The 20,931-nt window shown below is 36.8% G+C and overlaps 2 protein-coding genes across 2 annotated transcripts; one reads left to right on the forward strand and one right to left on the reverse strand.

The window, feature by feature from the left end:
- Window positions 1-3,041: 3,041 nt before the first annotated feature.
- Window positions 3,042-6,252, forward strand: LOC134749499 (uncharacterized). Its single transcript, XM_063684440.1, has 2 exons — window positions 3,042-3,234; window positions 5,065-6,252. Exons 1-2 carry the CDS (start codon window positions 3,221-3,223, stop codon window positions 5,960-5,962), a joined length of 912 nt encoding a protein of 303 aa, XP_063540510.1. The 5' UTR covers window positions 3,042-3,220; the 3' UTR covers window positions 5,963-6,252.
- A 1,356-nt stretch (window positions 6,253-7,608) lies between these two features.
- Window positions 7,609-16,983, reverse strand: LOC134749704 (eukaryotic translation initiation factor 3 subunit J). The gene is made up of 7 exons (XM_063684722.1): window positions 16,658-16,983; window positions 16,490-16,575; window positions 16,270-16,374; window positions 13,302-13,443; window positions 12,425-12,589; window positions 11,057-11,196; window positions 7,609-9,610 (listed from the first exon to the last, which is right to left on the reverse strand). The coding sequence occupies exons 1-7, from the start codon at window positions 16,671-16,673 to the stop codon at window positions 9,548-9,550; spliced, it is 717 nt and encodes a 238-aa protein (XP_063540792.1). The 5' UTR covers window positions 16,674-16,983; the 3' UTR covers window positions 7,609-9,547.
- Window positions 16,984-20,931: the final 3,948 nt, after the last annotated feature.

Here is a 20,931-nt window from a genome sequence, read left to right on the forward strand (position 1 = left end):
AATCCGTGGCGCCACCATACACCGAAATACTACCAAAAACATAGACCTAGCATCACATAGACCAGCTATACGCGTGCGCCCGTAATAGATAGGATAGACATAGATGACGTCATAAACGTGGGGATACCATATTGCTAAAAATTACCCCAATATTTGATATCACGTTGGGGCGATTACCCTGGAGGCAAAGTTAGCTTGTTTGACGGTATAAAAAAATTGTTAAATAAAATGTCAATGGGCCGTTCTTTTTAGGCGTATAAACAATAAAATACCTCCTATAATTCGCGCAGGTGGTACAAAACTAAACATGTTTAGTAAATAAAACGTCAAATAAAATGTATTATGGGTTTTAATTTAAAGAAATCACAAACCGCAATCACACCAATTAATGTACACCACATTTAATCTTCACATTTGTTTATTTATTTTTTGGAATTAGAAGTACGAAAAAACTTCGAGGTCAAAATTACCCATAAAATTATGATATTTTCATCTGGTATCCCTAACATGATTGTTATGCAGCTAAATTAAGAAGAAGTTTAAAAATGGCTGACCTCAGACTCCTACCTACCTACGTAATTTGGGCGGATAATTTTACAAATAATGTTTTGTTAATTTGCGTAAATAATTGTGATATTTTTATTGAAATCGTTTGATTCTACATTGCATTGAGTGTAACGTAATTGTACGATGTTATTCTCACATATTGCGTTAAGAGGAAGGTGTAAAATACCGTACTTACGTGTGAAAGGTTATGATCTCATATTTTTGCTCAGAGCGGCTGTTACAGCCGATTACAGAACAATTCACCAGTATTTTATCAAAGTTCAAGCATTCAAAACGCTAACCATCACTATATTTCATAAGATAATTTCTTTCCCACTCATGGCTCAAAAGCTATTTGACTGACAGAATACAATGCACACAGATAGGAAGAGTGGAAAACAATGAGCTTATGTCTTACAAATCAGAGTACAAACTAAATTCTTATGGCGTTCCTCAGGGGAGTATCCTGGGCCCTCTCCTATTTCTTGTTTACATTAACGATTTACCTGATACAACAAAGCATGAATGCATCCTTTTTGCTGATGATACGACTGTCATAATTAAGGGAACAAATATTAACAATTATGAACTAGATTTAAATCTTGCTTTAAAGGATATAGTTACATGGCTAAGTCAAAATAGTCTCAAAATAAATTTAAGTCAAACGAAACTTGTGCAATTCAAATCTTATAAAGCCATAAAACAAGATATAAAAGTTAGTCACGACAACACCGATATTGAAGAAGTTGATAGTACGCGATTTCTAGGAATAACTCTAGATACATATTGTAATTGGAAAGACCAGGTCGCCGTAGTATGTAAAAAAATTGACAAATTCTGTTTCGTGTTGTGGCGACTTAAACAAACAGTTTCCATGAAAACAGCTCTTATGGCTTACCATGGATACATTGCATCTGTACTAAGATACGGGATCATTATGTGGGGGAATTCCGTACATGCTGACCAAGCCTTTGTAGCACAAAAGAAATGTGTAAGGGCTATATGCAGTGCCCGCTACAGGGAATCCTGTCAACCCTTGTTTCCTAAGCTAAATATACTTACACTGCCCTGCCTTTACATGTACGAGGTTTCACTATTTGTTAAGCAAAATCCAGACCTCTTTCCCACACCGGGGAACGTTTCCAACAGGTCCATAAGACAATACCAAATGCCAATACCGCCACACAGTCTAGCAGTCAGAAAAAAGAGTGCATACATTATGTGCATTAGAATCTTTAACAAAATTCCTGTGGCATTAAAAAATTTATCAACTCCGGAGTTCAAACGTAAACTCTATGAATTGTTATGTAAGTGTTGTTTTTATAGTATTGATGACTTTCTTAATCATAAATTTTAATCCTAATGTTAATTTCTAATGTTAATTCTTAAGCTTATATATGTATGACATCCTTTCTAATTTTGTAATTACTTTGACTTTTATATTCGAAATGGCGGAACTTTATAACTGGACATTGTATAAACTTATAGGTATAAATTGAACTATGTTGTAAGATAATTATTATAATTAAGTAGTATTATTAATTTTCTGTGATTTGGCGAAATTCTACTACTGTTAGTAGCGAATCAAGCCAATATACAGTGCATGTACACCTGTATAGGTAGAATCTTGGTGAAACAAACTCAAAATATTGTACCCAACACCTACATATGTAACCCAATATTCATATGCAAATAAATCATTCATTCATTCAAGAGAAAGCACAATTTCATACAAAACAACGATAATTAAACAAGCAACGAACAAACATGACATGTCACGTACTTATTTGTTTGCCACAACCTCGGTTGTGGCAGCGGTGGAAAAGTGAAACTATGACAAGGACAAACAATAACAGCGCTTTCTCTGCTACTCCTACTGAAAGATACATAAGACTATCCCGTTCGGTCATTTTCCCCCACCCCTCATGACCGATCCAGTTATACTAGATTCATGACCAAAAACAACCTACGTAATTTGGTCGGGTTATTTGTTGCCTTATATTGTTCATGTTATACTCATGTCCCAGAGCCTAACTAGCGCCACCGGAGAGATTAGGAACTATTATTTAAAGCTTAACGCGGTCACTTACAACAATTCTGCCATAAGAGATTGCGATCCTTTCTATACCATCCATAACATATCCAATCCTTTATATGTCAATGTATTTATTAGATACGTGTGATATTAGCGATGTGAAATCTGAGGGCCTACCGCGAACCACGTTCGGCGTGTTGCCTCTCTGTCACACTTACGTACGAATTTACCAAAAGAAAGGGATGAGTATAATTTTCCTAGTTGTTACTGACTGACAAATTGGTTTGACCAACTATATGTTCCTCACGGATGTACGCGTATAGCACATCTATAGGATCCTACTAGTTATGTTAATTTTTTTTTCATTTTTACTAGAGGCAATGGTGGCACTAAACGGAATATCCCTTGCACGGATTAATAATATGTAGCTAATGTAACTATAGTTTGTCATACGTAACGTAGTATCTACTTAGTAATCTGTGAGTATGTCAAAGGACTGAGTAATTGATCGCTGGTGTTGTTCTTTGTATTTTTGATATTTTTTTACATTCCTAGCTGGTTGTTTCCTTCTACTGTTCGAATTATCGTTGATTTTTGTTGGGATTGTATAAAATACTAACGTACTGCTGCTGTGAAACTATGACTTCCACCGGGTATGTAAAGTAAAAATAATTTTATTCTTTTAATTTGCATTATATCTTTTTCTAGAATATAATATACTTTATTAGTACTTAGCACCCCATTCTTGATCTATATACGCGATTGCCACTTCGTACATTTTCAAATCATGTCGAAATAACTTACCCATCTAGGTACAGTGTGGAGATGTAGGGCCACATAAATGTGCTTGCGGTGCATTTGTCTGCTATAGTAACCAGTGCGGCTCTGACATGGCCCACCATTTGTTGGAACATTTATTTAAAAAAAACCGGACTGTGCGAGTCGGACTCGCCCACCGAGGGTTCCGTACTTTTTAGTATTTGTTGTTGTAGCGACAACAGAAATACATCATGTGTGAAAATTTCAATGCCTAGCTATCACGGTTCATGAGATACAGCCTGGTGACAGACAGACGGACATGCGAATGAAAAGACGACCGGTCTGGCCTAGTGGGTAGTGACCCTGCCTGTGAAGCCGATGGTCCTGGGTTCGAATCCTGGTAAGGGCATTTATTTGTGTGAGGAGCACACATATTTGTTCCTGAGTCATGGGTGTTTTCTATGTATTTAAGTATTTATATATTATATATATCGTTGTCTGAGTACCCATAACAGAAGCTTCCTTGGGCTTACCGTGGGACTTAGTCAATCTGTGTAATCTATATATATAAACGTAAAAGTCCTGACTAACTGACTGACTCACTTAAATCAACGTCCAGCCCAAACCGTTGGACCTAGAGAGCTGAATTTTTCACAAAAGATAGCTTTTATGACGATAGTATCCACTAAGAAGGGGTTTTACAAAATTCATCCCCTAAGGTGGTGACAAAGGGGTTGAAAATTTGTATGGAGATCATAAAATTTTTTGAGTGCGGGACTTGAAACTTCGTATAAAGGCATATTATTAAAATACTAGAAAAGTGATTTCAGCGTTTTTGAAAATTCATCCCCTGAGGTGGTGAAAAAGGGGTTGAAAGTTTGTATGTAGATCAAAAATTTTATCAAATGCGGGACTTAAAACTTTGTATATGGGCATATTATTAGAATGCAGGAAAAGTAATTTCAGCGTTTTTTAAAATTCATCCCCTAAAAAGGTTAAAAAGGGGTTGAAAAGTTTGAAACCATTACAAATGCTTTGAAATTTCTTAGAAAGGCATAATAGCCGCTTACAAAAAAAAATATTTCGACGTTTTTAGAAATTTACGGGGGTTGAAAAGGGGATGAAAGTTTGTCTTGGGGTTCAAATTTTATTATAAGCTAGGAACTTAAAACTTTGCAAAAAGGTATTATATTAAAAAACAAGAAAACTAATTTCAGCGTTTTTAAAGCGTTTCTTTGCAGCGTTTTTTTAGGTAAAGGGGATGTAAGTTTATATGTAGTACAAGTTAATGTTTAAGTTAGGAACATGAAACTTGGTAAAAGGGCATTATATTAAATTAAAATAGACGAAAACTGATTGCACCGGGTTCAAAAGTTTGTATTAATAAAGTTTGCATCGGGAGCGAACATTTAAAAAAAAATATGGACTTAAAAATCTAAGCGTTGAGAGGGATTATATCGAGAACAACTTTTTTCAGTTAGGGGCTTAAAACTTCGTACTTTGTGAAAGACAAATTTCATGCGTTGTTGTAACAAATGATTAACCATCCCTAATACTGATATCTTTTGCTGCATAATGTTCTATGCTCATGTAAAATATTTAACCACCAACATACAAATCCACGCGAACGAAGTCGCGGGCAACAGCTAGTGTCCTATAAAAAGAAAGAAAGAAGTCAGCAATAAAAGTGTCACATTTTTTTTGACAGTAACTTTGATTTACAGGATATGGCACACCTTAAAATGTGGGGGTTCCTGCTTGAAGCTGATATATGCAATAACATTCGAAAAAGATAATGAACAAATCTCTAAGGAACATTTGATTGATAATATGGTCAAGATACGCTTTAAAAGGGTTGCAAAAATAATAGAGGATACAGATGCTGGAGAAATAAGTTTTCTATTTTCAATATCAAAACATGAACTGGCTCATGATCTTAACATCAAAGTAAATATAGACTGTGAATGTTTAGCCTATTCAAAGTTTGACATTGACACTCCCAAAGAATGGTCGGAGTGGGAACTCATGGGTTCTAAGAAAACATTTGTTCAATCAAAGGGCTCTCAGTCTCGGATTTGTTATACTACAATACAATTCTTTATTTCTGCATATGAGCGAAACATTAACACAATGTCTTTAGAATTATACACTGACACAGAATTTACTGATTTCTATCTGTCTACTGGTGAAGATAAAGTGGCAGTTCACAAAGCATTTTTAATTGCTCACAGTGATGTGTTTAAAGCAATGCTGCGAGGAAAGTGGAAAGAGACAGATCATGATGAAATAAAGATACAGGGGGCCACTGTTGAAACACTTCAACAGCTAAAAGACTACATGTACATGGGCACTGTGCCTGAAGTTGGTCTCCGTCCTCTCTTGCTGGTTGCCAGGACTTACATGATGGAAGATCTTGAAAAACACTGCATTAGAAAACTGGCTGAGAAAGCTACTTCAAAAGATTTATTTTCGCTCATCGAATTTGCTTGCGATAACCAGATCCCCGAGCTACCTTTTGCTCTCCTGCAGTTAACTCCAGACACTGTTGTCAGTGAAGCGACTAAATTAAAAAAGGCAGTTTTGAAAAAAGAAGTTGAAAATACTGTTGATAATCAAGAATAATGTGATAAGTGTTTATATTAAACCTGAATGTGAATCTGATTTTCAACATTAAAATTTATTATCTATTAGAATTAGAATAATAAGTACCTAAAAATTTAATGTTTATTTCTAAAGCTATGTATCTGCATATTTTCTAATTAAAACTACCTTCTATGAGGTCACCTGTTTGCTGTGTCTGCAAATTACAGATTACATATAGACAGGATTAATCGAATTTAAGCAAACAAAAGTATTTTTTTATAAGGGTATTTTGTAAGACAATTTTTTAACAATTAAACATCTCGAGAAAGTATTTGTATTTTATTTTTTACCCCGTTATAAAACTGCAAAGTATTGCAGTTGCCAGGTAATTACTATTGAGGACTGCAAGCACTGCCATGCCAGTGTATAATTAACATTAGTACTTGTATCAATTGGAAATTTAAATTTTGTTTTGTACTAAGTAATAGAAACAGAGGGCAATTGAGTCACAAGCAAAGAGGATATAATAGGATAGAGCGGTACTGTCATAGTAAATTTTGTAACCACTGTAAATTCACTGCCATCTATCGACATACTTTAAATATAAAAATGAAGATTTATAAAAATACGTTAAAATGTATTTAAATATGGATAAATGATTTTTTTATTTGCATTAATTATTTTTATATGCTTTAAAATTATAAATAACAAACGAAACCACCAGCGCCCTCTATACGAGAGAAGGCCAAAACTAGTGGCGCCATCTGATCGAGAATCAAATTTTCGTAATTTTCGAGGCACGTTTTTTCCTTAGACTGTATCCATCTATTACGGAGTTATATCTATCTTTGGTCACAAGCAAGCTTTATTCCTGAAAAGTATAATTCTAACACATGATGTCTCATAAAAATCGAGACATCAGTTTATGTAAGCGCGCTATCATAGCAACTGGCATTATATCAATCATCTATTTAAAAAAAATCCCTTCATTGTGGCACAACCTTAAAATACCTACTGCAATCTATTCTTAAAACATAGATTGGTATACCTAGGTACAGTCGCCATCAGATATATCGGAGCGGCCAAGGTGCTCACAAATATCTGAACACGCCTCTATTGTCGAGGCGTTAAGAGTGCGTGTTCAGATATTTTTGAGCACCTCGGCCGCTAATAAATAAAATAAATAGGTAAAAACTTTGCTTCACGAGAGAAAAAAACTGTCCCAAAAAAATCCAGCATTTTACGTTCCTTCCATTCCGTTACCGTCACCGTCTTTGATAAATTGTATTGGAAAGGAAATATAAATCTTGGGACACTTTTTTACCTTATGATTTTAGTCAAAGCATATAACTCACTACGTTCTAATTTTAGTTAGGCCAGGAACTATTTCATTTCAAACAGAGAGAATCATAATATTGTCTTTGTCTTATGCTAGTACTAGCACCAAAGAAAGGGATGAGTATAGTTTTCTTTGTTCTTATTTACTAACTTATGTTAGTAAAAAAGGTGTCCTAAGATTTTTATTTCCACACAAATTTATTTATTTAGATTTTTATTTTAGCACATTGTGTTTCCCAGACTATACAAACACAAGGGCTTTTAGATAATTCATATTCTGCCTAAAAATTGTTAATTTTGGTGAATTCAAACTTGAGGAAAATTATTCAAGAAATGAAACCAAATGATATCACAATAAAAAATTTAATATCTATATAACATAACATCGGACCATAACCCGTTGAATGAAACGACTGTATATTATATTACATTATGTAAAATAATGGTTAGGCTATATGGCTTGCCAATATTGATACCTGACTGCCATAAAAATAATTAATACTACAATTTATTGTGAGTCAAAATAACGACTTAAGCCGCACTGACTATCAGTCCGCCGGACGATATCAGCCTGTCAGTTTTTCGGAACTGTCAAACTTTTGTTCTAACTGACAGGCCGATATCGTCCGGCGGCATAGACATAGTATATACAAGTAGTTATAGATACGCCACCGAGCGACCGGGGGTAAGAGAAAGAATATTCATATAAAATTAGGGCAGCATAGGATTTTTTCTCTTTCACTCTTATAAATTTCGGTATTTCGCCTTGCCTCCTACCTATGATGCCAGCCGGTCGGTGATAAGGACAAAGCATGACACTATTTTGTCTTTCCTCTTATAGGAATCGCAATAAGACTATCTTTCTCTATCAAAGAGTGTCAGGCCCTTGTCCGGCGGACTGATAGTCAGTGGGCCCCTTTATATACAAGAGCACATTTTTATGACAATATAATAAATAATGACGTAAAAATATCACTTCGAAGTGGAACAAAAATACAACACAAACGAAAGTCGCCCCTACGTCAAAGCCGTAAGGTTGGGTTTTGTGTCATTCAGATTACTTGCCGAGCACAGGCGAGTTTTAGCCGCATACGAACTACGCAGAGCAGTTGTGGCGCTTTATTAGTTCATCTAAAGCGGCTAACACATCACCGCACCGCACCAAGGTCACTGTGCGACGCACCCATAAGTAGGAGCGAGAAAGCAAATATCTCCTTTTCGCTTATGCTTCGCTTTTACTTATGGGTGCGTCGCACAATGACCTTGGTGCGGTGCGGTAATGTGTTAGCCGCTTAAGGGCCATTCATGTCCAATGTGCATTGCGTCTCCCTTGCTCATTAAGCAGAATGTGAGACGCAAATACACATTGCACCAAGATATTGGACAGATGGAAGCATCCTAAGCTAACTTTGTAACATTATAACTGTCATATTTCCATAGTAATTTGACATTGGTTCGACTCTAAAGGCAAAACAATTTGACTTATATTCCATATATTAAAAATAATTAACACACCCGTCCTGCGAGTGGCTGCCATTCAAATATAGAATTTAATTACTGTATAGAAGCTTCAAATTCCTTTCGACGCGATGGTTCGTCCCGGCCGGTAGTCAGCAAAAAAAAATAATGGCCAAAATGTTCTGCCCACACTATCTGGCAATAAACTTGTGTTTAGATCATTTTGCGGGCCGCTTAGCTTCTGCTGCGGACTGTAGACAAGCATACAAGTTCAGTTACATTGCGGACTGTTAAGGTTACATACCGGCGCCGGTAAGTGAAAAAGCGAGCCATACATTTTCATTCATTTTTGCTTCCCCGGCACCGCACGGCGCCGGCGCCGGTGTCGGCTAATGGAAAAACAGCCAATGGGGTTGCCCGGGCGAAGTATTTTAGAGATTGCGTCAGCATGTTTTCCTGTCAATCCCTAGAATTGTGTCAAATTCTTGTTTTTATTTTTTTTATAGCCCTTCAAGCTAAATCTCATAGATCAAAATACTATGCAAACAGCCTCTATGCAAACCTTTGACAGTTGCCAACCCCATTCAGCCGATAGATCAAATACCGCAACGTAATGAATATAAAATATTTTTTTTAAATATATTTATGACTTGCTTTGCTTATCGATAATAGGTTTGTTGTTTCTAGCAATAAATTCTAGGTCTAGTAATGACTCGCATGCGAGTTCTCGCGCCGTCTAAACGAGCCTTAAAGGACATGACACACGCGTGTGCTCGAGCAAGCAATGTGGACGGGCCAGGTATCAGGCTAAGTATAGTAAGTGTACGTTTACATGAAATCGTCGTAATCGTCATCGTAGTTGCCGTAGGCGTCGTATTGATTGAGGTGAGCCTGGAATAAGGAAAGCGACAATTAGTTTCACCACAGAATAAGTAATAATAGTACCGTACAGAAAGGAAACTTCCTACAAAACCGAAGTTTGACAGTGGTACAGGGACGAATCTAGATGTCCCTTTCTTATGTATGGTACTATCCCTTTCGGCTATTTAGGGTTGTCAAAATTCAAGTAATTATCTTATCTGTGGTCGTACACGCAAAGGGACGTCAAATTGTGTCAACCGGAATAATTGCTCGGAGCAATGCTGAGCCGAATGGAGCCGAGAATACCCGAAAGTAAGAGTTTCGCACCCTTGGTTTCACATGTATTTCAACTTAGGGCCAGTTTCACCAACCACACTTGACAGACTGATTAACATTACTCAGCATAAAACTATGAAAAGTGGCATGCAATAAAATTTAGCGAACGCTTTAACGGTGACAGACGGTTTGGTGCAACCGACCCTTAATCATAAAGGGCAGATGGCAATGATGTTAAAGTTAATATGATAGATGTAAATACATAATAAATCTGACGAAGTGTCCTATAGTTCGTTTTTTAGCATTAGAAAGAAGGTAAGTAATCTTGATCTTTTTTTTATTAAAAATCACTTTTGAAAAATAAGTCACGGCAAATACTTTACAATTATAAATCATATACGATCTTTTACATTCTTTTGCATTCATAAGTAATATAAACTAATTTTTTAAAAGCGTTTTTTAATATTTTTCAATAAAAAAAACGTCTAGATTGTTCACCTTTTTTCTAATGCTAAAAAAAACGAACTATAGAGGGTATAAGATTTTTCAAAGCAATGACGATATCGTCGCTATACTTACTCAGCCTCACATCTGCAACAATCATTTGATGGAAATGTCGCTTTGCTTTCATTCGGAATACGGGTGTTTTTGTCATCAAATGAGTGTTGCAGATACGAGGTTGGGTAAGTATAGCGGCGATATATCATCCTGTAGTGAGTTTATTATCATTTTGTATAAAGATAAACCTTAAGTGTGTGATCAGAAAATGGGTTAAAAGCTCGATCTTCATCACGTATTCGTCAGAAGACCGTCGTGGGGTATCATCATTTCACACAATCAACTAATTCAATTGCATCGATCAATAGCCGCAATGAATCAAAAATAGTATGTGTTTTGTTCATATATTACTATTTTATTTTCAAACAATCATAAAAATATAAATAATTAAATTAACTAAAAATATCTACATAAAATGGGAGCTAGCTCGGCGCCGGATGGTAAGGTGCCCAGAAGGCTGGTAGCATTGCCACGCTGAATTGCGATACTAATTCGCTGGGCAAGGAAGTAACCAGCCCTCTGGTCACCTGTAGCATCAGTGAGACGCTTCGCTAGCTCCAATATACAATGTGCTCCGGGTCCCCAAGGCCCGAGGGTCTCACCCCAAACATGCAACCAGAATAAATGGCAGAGGTTACTTACATTGTCTCCTTCCACTTTTAATTTCGCTTTGCCCTTGCCCTTGTTGGGTTTTTTGCCCTTATCATTCTTCTCCGCCTTCTGTTTCTCGATGTACAGGTTGTCCACGGTCAGCTTTATCCTCTTTATGTCCAGGGATGACACTGGAAATACAAAAAGAGAGAAAGATAGAAGACATCCAATTCAAACTGTCGTGAGTCAAGCCCGTCACAGACGGAGCGATAATGTACCATAAGATATCTTATAGCTGCTTCCAGCTGATATCAAGGCACTTGACTTGAAAACATTTTATAGTCTGAAGGAATATTTTGAATATTAATTGTAATGTAATTATCTTCGCATGTTATTTAAGTTTAGTTACTTAAGTATTGCATACCCGAGAAACGGGTGATTGTTGAAACAAAGTGTATCATGATTACCATCTACAAATGTACTTCAATAAAGCATTCTTATAGCAAGGTATCTTACGCATTTCGCACTTGTATCGTAAATTACTATTGGTAACGTTGTCGTGTGTGGTGATAACTATAAGATATATTACGGTATCTTAAGGTATGTTAATATACACGGTGGCTAAAAAATAAGTGCATTCCCGTTGCCAGGGAGGTTTTAGGAATATACTGAGCAACTTTTACAATGGGATCAATCACGAAATCGCGAAAAAAAAATTACCCTTTCATAGAAAATGGACCAGCCAAAATGTATGAAACAGCCATTTTTTTTCGCGATTTCGTTGGTCCCATAGCAAAAGTTGCTCAGTATAATCCCAAAACCTCCCTGGCAACGGGAATGCACTTATTTTTTAGCCACCCGTATATTATCGCTCCGTCTGTGACGGGCTTCATACAACATTAAGCTGATTTTACGGTTTAATTCACGTATTTTTAGGCGGTTAACACACTGGATGCGATTCGCAAATCGGAGCGACGTGCGAATTTCATCCAGTGTAATAACCGCCTTATTCACTCGTGCGAAATGTTTCGGGGAGCCTAGGTCTCCATTTTCAAGCAGTAAATGCCCCGTCACACATGCGCGTTTTGCGTGCGGGGCGCGAACGGGGCGCGATGAGAGCGCTTCCGCCGCGCCCTCGTCGCGCCCCGCTCACGCCCCGCCCGCAAAACGCGCATGTGTGACGGAGCCTTAACAGTGCACGAGTAGCGTTCACCGTAGCTACCGCGCCGCGTAAGCACACGGCACATCTATCTTATCTATATAATTAGCTTAATGTTTGGAGACATGTTCATTTTTAGGGTTCCGTACCCAAAGGGTACAAAACGGGATTACGCAGCCATTCGTTAAATCCTTAATTCTTCAAGTTAGACATTCGTAAAATCCTTGATTCGTCAAATCCTTAGTAAGTAGGTAACTCACTTTGAACAACAATATTCTTAACAAGCTCATCAGCGAACTCCGGGAACTCCTCCCTGGCCTTATACAGGGCGATCTTCTTGACGAGCAGCTCTGCAAACTCTGTGAACTCCTCCTTTGTGGTCGGATTGAAGCCGTCTATCTTTCCGACACCGGCTTCTGTGATTCCTGTGAAAAATAAGTATGATAACAATGTTTAAGTAACAATGAATATTCATCTATTGACAATCTTAACTTATCTTTATGTTAATAGAGACTTCTTTCAAACTTCTCCTTTGGAGAAACAGTATTCCATATAGCAGGCACGACATTTCTATCACTATTCCTTATTCCTTTCTATCACAATCAAGTACTTATTACCCAAAATAAGCTTTGTTTTCATGTTCCAGAATACTAGAATGTCAGTTTGATTGGTCAGTAAATAGACTAAGTCATGCTGTTTTTGTTCCAGCTTTGTACTAAAATGTCAGGTTAGTTCAACATATTGAAAGACTGTAACTGTTATTCTATAAAACAAGTAGTAAACTCTTTATTGTACAAAATGACATATAAAAAACAGGCTAAGTGCGAGTCGGACTCGCGCACCGAGGGTTCCGTACTTTTTAGCATTTGTTGTTATAGAGGCAACAGAAATACATCATCTGTGAAAATTTCAACTGTCTAGCTATCACGGTTAATGAGATACAGCCTGGTGACAGACAGACAGACGGACATACAGACAGCAGTCTTAGTAATAGGGTCCCGTTTTTACCCTTTGGGCACGGAACCCTAAAAATAACATACATAATAGTCAGAAGTACAAAGGCGAACTTATCCCTGTGAGGGATCCCTTCCAGTTAACCTTTGAAAACAAGGTTTAGGAATGAGTAAAAAGGCTTACCAAAGGTCTCCATTGCCAGACGGAGATCGGATTCCTCTTGCAGCTTCTGTCTCTTGAGCTTCTCCGCAAGCTTCTGTTCGGCTGTCATCTCCGCCTCCACCTTCTCGGCGGCCAGGCGCTCGGCCTTCTCGCGTTCCAGACGCTGGAAAATATTCAATTCAAACGTCAGGAGCATTAAAAACTGACAACAAAAACCGGCCAAGTGCGAGTCGGACTCGCGGACGGAGGTTTCCGTACCATTAACGCAGGCAGCCCCACTTAAATATTTATTTTATTATATTTTTAATATTTTCGGTAATAGCGGCAACAGAAATACATCAACTGTGAAAATTTCAACTGTCTAGCTATCACGGTTCATGAGATACAGCCTGGTGACAGACGGACAGAGGAGTCTTAGTAATAGGGTCCCGTTTTTACCCTTTGGATAAGGAACCCTAAAACGGTTTTGCCTTCAGGCATTGGTAACAGCTTGGTTTGTTGAGACTTCCCTCACACAAAGCAAAGATATATGGATTGTAATGTCAAAAATACTATAGAGGATCACGAGTTTGACAACAGCTGAGCATGCGCCGCTGACGCTGCTCTATCTAGTTCCAAAATAAATATGTATTGGGAGGCCATCCTGTACAAATCTACAGGTTACAATGTCTGATGTACAGACATAAGATGCTTGTGGGCTTCAGAAGTTCTGTAATAGCACAGAATAAAAATAGTACTACCATACAGAAAGGAAACTTCCTACAAAACCGAAGTTTGACAGCGGTACAGGGTCTGTATGGCACTATCCCTTACGGCTATTTAGGGTTGTCAAAATTCAAGTCATTATCTTATCTGTGGTCGTGCACGCAAAGGTATGGAGCCGAATATGCCCGAAGCGAGGAGTTTTGACCCCTGGTAATAGGTAGGTATATAAATACAGAACAACCTAGCCTTATTGAGCTTATTGTAGGACTAGGTCGATAAAATTGTCCTATAATATTTATTAATTCAATTACTTATAATTTTAACCAGGTATTAAATTGAAAATAATGTAAGTAGCAGATTAGGTAGGTAGGAATCAAAGCAAATTAACTAGAGGCATTTAGGTAAGCAGGACATTTTCCTTTTATGTTTATAGTTATATTATTTGATGAGACAGAAAAAACCAAATCCCATGCTGCCAGAGCAGAGGGAGAATTAAAAAACTACATTATAGAAATTATTGGGTAAATTATTGTTTTTCTTCAACATGCCAAATTTCAAAAGAAAATGCATCTTCATTTACTACTTAATTATAGTCGTACATAACAATGATGACCTAACTATTCAAAGATTATGAAAGCCATTGAAGTAATAATGGATAATAGATCTTTATGTTGTCATTACAAAATAATATTACTTAATGTGCATGATAACATTGAACACTGAAATAAATCATCATGTATTGTCATTAACAAGTTTATCATTAAATTAAATACTTTAATTGGGTTAAAGTGCACTTTTTATCCAGTCTTGATGAGCGCACAATTCAATACTACTGATATTATAAATGTGAGAGATACAAACTGTTTTGATATTTGGATGATTGTTGCTCAATCACTCAAAATAGGGTAAACAAATTTGGATGAAATTTCACCTACACATTTATAACCTAGAATAACCTCGTAAGTCTCATGGTCCTACCTATAGCCTCTTGGGCAATGTTGGGTGAACGTTAATTGCAACCGTAAACCGTAACGGACAGTTACAGTTTACGTTTCAATTTGTACTGGTCAATTGTTAATTGCTTTAACGTTTAGACCAACACTGCTCTTGGGGTTCAAAGGGTTGGACTAAAGCAAAGGAGGTGCAGACACTTAGAATTATTTTTATCGGAGTGATGTTATTATGACACCAATTTTTTATTATGTTATCATAGAGAATACGCTAAAATAAGCATGTTTTGTAGGAAAAACTTTTCTCTAAAATAAAATGGCCGAGATATTTGACCCGCAGGTTGAAACCACTACTTGACAAATTAACATCAATCATTTGGAACAGTAAATTTAAGTAATAGAGACAAGATAGGTGCGACGACGAGCGAAGCGAGGAGGAGTGTGTTAGGTTGACCGCGATGATCGCGATCAAACAGAGCGCCAGAACAGACATGTTCTTGTACCTACTAAAAAAATTCTAAGTCTTTTTTTTGCACCCCCTTTGCTTTAGGCCAACCGTTCAGTCCTAATAATAGTACAAATTACCTCCAATCATCATAAAATCGTAAAATCGGACCGTTACTTTTGTTTTTGTTTCATTCGATTTTAAAACAAAATAAATTCAATTCTATTTTCTAATACCTTTGATTCAAATTTGACTGCCAATTTTCCCTGCATGGTGGGCTGCTAGAGTACTAATTAAGTTTGATGCATTTGTTTTGTTTAATTTTTGACCCTAACCAAAATTAACTCTATTTCCTACACTATAAATTAAAATTTCACTGGCAAATTTTGGCAGAAGGCTACTTTAGCCTTGGCAACTAGTACACTAGCATCTTTGTTGCTAAGTTCCACAGTATTTAATCTAGATATGTATATAAATGTCTTAATATGAAATAGTACCAAGCAAGAGATAGTAATTATTCAACTGCTTGAAAAAGTAGACAGTAATACTAGGCCAGGATAATAAAACTGGTTACTATTTAATAGAAAGTCAATCTGTTGACCTATTGGTGGTCTAGAAACAAGGCAACTAGATTAGGCTTGGTATATATTTTTATGTTTAAAATACGAGACACCAAAATCTCATAAGCTTGATCAGTTTATTGTTACTTCAGTATAACATCATGATTCTAACTTTGTTTGCAAAACTTCCTCATAGTAAGCAAGAAACTGTTACTGTGCAATATAGGCAAGATTCATTTACAGTACTAAATGAGTCTTGCCTATTTACAACACATTTTATGACCATATGGGCCATGAATGTACATTATGACAGATATAAGGCCACTCACCTCTTTCTCAGCTATTTTGTCCGCAATTTTCTTCTTGGGCTTAGGTGGGGGCGGCGGCAGCTTCTCTTCGTCCTTTTTTTCCTCCTCCTCGTCCTCCCAGCTCTCCTGGAAACCCCCAGACGTAAGCAACCATATTGAGGTTATACATAAAATTCTGTCGAAAACTCATCAGAAACACAAGTTTTGCGTCACTAAACAATTTGGCAGTGTCAACCGTTACCTTGACGGTCTCTTCCTCGTCCTCGCCCTCCCATTTATTCGAAGATGTCAACGTGGTCGGCAATTTGGGCTCGAAATTTTCCGCATCTGCAATTTTATTAACCACACAATGACACCATATCACTACTACAACGAAAATCAATAAATCAACGCATTCTCGGATCCTTACCCCACGACTCCTCCATGATTGCGGACACTAAATAGCACCAATCTAATTTTGTTACTCGTTTCACGTGAAGACTTATTCAGAGACAGCGAAATGACTCGCCGCAATGCTTTTTATCACAAGATGTCTCCAGGGTCGACACTGAATTTAATAACGATATTCACTAGCGGATTTTGTCAAACGTTCGACGCTTTTCTACTATGACAACGACCGGATTGAGAAACGATGAAGAAATGACATAATTTTGGCGAATTCCCAAAGAAAATAGAATCAGAATTTGATAAGCAAAAATATGACTCCATTGCAAACAGTAATTTCCGAAACACTAAAAAAATTCAATATGGCCGTCCGTCACAATGTTGCCGGTGTTATAAAAAAAATCCATTCAATAATCGATTGTTCTGGTATCGATACAAAAAGTAATATCCATAACAGACTACCGCACCGCACCAAGGTCACGGTAAGAAAGAGATATCGCTTTCTCGCTCTTACTTATGGGTGCGTCGCACAATGACCTAATTAACACAACTATCAAGCACTGACCAGAAATATATGATCATGCGCCATGTCGCGGAATTTTATTGGAACTAATTTCTTACACTGGCAATAATTTTAATCATAGGTTGTCACTGTTGTCAGTGTCTTGTGGCGGTTTACTTGAATAATACCTTAGTGTTGAATATTAAATAATAAATGACAAAAAATGTCCCAAACTATAGAGCGAAACATTGTAAATAATGTAAATAGTAAACTGCTGGAAAAGAACCGTTCGGGAAATGAAACTATTTCGCTACGAAACATTTCCAAATTAACATCAGAGTTCACGGGTAAACAAATCAAAATGTCATTATATATATTCTGGTTTAAAACGTAAATGTAAATTTTATATTTAAAACGTAATAAATATAAGAGCCTCGGTAGAGAGTATCATTTCGTTCCATTTGGAGTTGAAACTCTAGGTCCATGGGGTCCCAGCGCGCATAAGTTGTTTGCAGAAATCGCGAAGCGTCTGGTTGACGTAACTGGTGACCGAAGAGCTGGCGGCTTTCTCGCACAACGTATCAGCATTGCGATACAGCGGGGAAATGCCGCCAGCATCCTTGGTACAATGCCTCAAGGGCCTATTTTAGATTTAAGCTAGTTATTAATGTCGTTTACGTAGTACCACTGTATATATCTTGTATGTAAATAAATGTATTTAAAATTCTGGTTATTACGACTTGGTTATTGTAGGGTTATGTTATACAAGCAAGGAAATACAGTAACAAAAATGAGTTTAGATTGAAAAATATTTACTGTGGGCTTTGGAGACGATAAACCTTGTTTATTGACTATGTACCAGAACCTATATAATGTAATTTTGACCTATGTGTGATGCGGTGGTGCGTAATTCTCGCATGATTTTTATACGGTAACCGAAACGAGAAACGACAATAAAAAATGTGAACACTGAATATTTGGATTCTGATTTTGATTACGGCACGGATTTAGATTTTAATAAACCGGATGGAGTACACGGGCCAAAAAGTGTGTCCACATGAGAAGTCAAAGTGGGCGGTTGCATCTCTTTCTAATTAGGTTGACCATAAGTCATATGTATGTGGGATATTAGGATAAGTTGGAATGTACAGTTTGGCCAAGATCTTTTTTCATTCATGCATAGGAAGTCAGAGAGAATGGATATAGTTTTTTTCTCCTCTGTAAAATGCAAAGCAATGCAATGCATGCTGTTAATTTAGTCGTTATAAAAGCTGTTACTGATGACAGACAGACTGACAGACGGACAGCGGAGTCTTAGTGATAGGGTCCCGTTTTTACCCTTTGGGTACGGAACCCTAAAAATGGTCACGTTTTTTTCACTTGTAGTCTGCCTCTTTCGCACTCATGGTATGTTCATATATGTAATGGCTTCTCTTTTGCACACTTCAGCTATTCTTTAAGCGTCATCGTAGTTAATTGCACCATTTTTTTTTTATTTGCCGCCTTTGTGTACTGACGGAAATGTGTGTTCAACCTATATAGAATATTATGTATAAATGTGTCTGTAATATTTAAGGATTTTGGATTTAAATTTTGGCAATTATATAGCTCTCATTACGTGCACAAATAAATCATTTATCTATCTATCTATCTATATATCAACCAAATAATTAAACATGCCGAAATAAAGATATACTTATTTAGGTAAACTTATTTTTACATTAAGTAAGTACGTAGGTAATAAGAACTCTGTAAGGCCGATTCACATCGTGCCGACATCATAGTCACCCTAATGAGTTTGACAATGTTTTCTTGTATTTTTATCGTAAACTTTAATAGTTGAGGCTTACCTGTGAAAAGATATACCACAATCAACAAAACTTTCACTTCTGCAACCTTTCACACAATATCTTTTACCCATTTTATACTTTATTTCGCAAATAAATCTTGAGCGCCGCCATTCATGTATTTTGAAAATTTCTTTATCAAGTTGGGGATACCAATTAATATTCAAAGTTACTACAATGTCTACCATATTAAAATTAATGTATTTTTTGTTGTGCACATGCTTGGTTAAATCAGTTAATAATATTGACATTATAACTATTTACAAATTACGTAAAAGATATCAGAACCGCACTCTGAATATAGCACTTAAATAATATAAGAAGGTATTTAATTTTAGTAGTTATTGATATAAATACTACCAAAATGGTATTTTTTTAACATGTTGCGAGTGGGACACCGAGACCCACTTTTGCTATCTCATGTGGACCGTTTTCTCTAGTCTGGTACAAACACCTTTCTGGCTCGGTGATAAGGTTCAATTTAGTATGGCAAAAAAAGTGAAAGCTCGCTCCTGTTTAGGGTATAACTTCATGGATTACGGTGAATAAAAGTATGTGTCAAAAAAAAAACGAGTTGCGAATCCACATTGTTCAGACTATATTGTTACTGTTGCCATATAAAATAAATGAGAATAATTAATAGCGCCCTCTTGACAATGATCATATAGGTATTTATATTAGTAGTAGTAGTAGTAGTAGTAGTAGTAAACACTTTTTTGCACAAAACAAGTTTATAACACAGAGTGAATACAGTAAATGTGTACAAAGGCGAACTTATCCCCTTAAGTGATCTCTTTCAGCTAACCTTTAAGTAACTGAGAGAGATACATACGAAATTGTAGTCAAACTAAGATAATATGTACATGAAGGCAAGACTTTAAAGAAATAGCTAACCCTAGAAACATAACTAAATACAATACCATCCATTAGGTGCAAAGGCATATATAGATATACAAAATAACTACATATAAAAAAACAAAAAATATTAATACATACATACTGACAAACACATAACTGAATACATACAAATATATAACCGCACAATCCTAGCTACGTTTCTTCAAATTGGCATTAATTTGATAACCATAACCTCTTTAATTTTGCCTTTAGTGACGCCACAGACTGACACTGCCTCAGCGGAGATGGCAACGCGTTCCATAGCTTCACGGAGTGTACCGTGAATGATTTATTGTATATTCCTGGTCAGGCTTTAAATAAAATTGGTCAAGCAAATTGGTGTTTACAGACATGACTAAGGCCTTTGATGCTGTTGATCATAAATTGCTTCTTAACAAATTAAATAGATACCACTAGACCCTACTCATAGTGTTGTGTTTCTGCCGGTAAGTAAGGTTGCCAGAGCTCAACGAGGGAGAGGAGTGTTAGGGTCGGCAACGCGCGTGTAATATCTCCGGTGTTGCAGGCGTCCATAGGCTACGGTAACTGCTTACCATCAGGCGGGCCGTATGCTTGATTGCCACAGACGTGGTATAAAAAAAAATGGAATAAGGAGTAATGTATTAAATCCACAGTAATGAATACAATACAATCTCGAACTATGTAGGTACCTATACGTATTATATAATACAATACACTCTCCAAAGTTAATACAATCTCCAACTTGTGTATAGCATCAAACACAGGAACAAGGGTTCATGAATAAAGGTTTTTTATTATTTTATTTTATTTATTTATACCTACAGAGGCAAGTAGGAAATATAAGTAGGTAGTCATAAGCTAGATCAGTTTACGTCATCAGGGAAGCGAAGAATATTGATTTCATTGTCGATCCAGTCCACGAACCTTTGACCAAGTTCCACCGCAATCTCCAGCATCAGGATGCAGTCCACCTCTGCTTTATGTGCGTCGGTGGGCTCCCTATTGAACAACCGCCGGTACACATCCCCCAGTCCATACAGTTCGGTAGGCTTGTTTTCACCCCACGGAAAT

This window comes from Cydia strobilella, chromosome 18, assembly GCF_947568885.1.
Source record: "Cydia strobilella chromosome 18, ilCydStro3.1, whole genome shotgun sequence".
Taxonomy (NCBI): domain Eukaryota; kingdom Metazoa; phylum Arthropoda; class Insecta; order Lepidoptera; family Tortricidae; genus Cydia; species Cydia strobilella.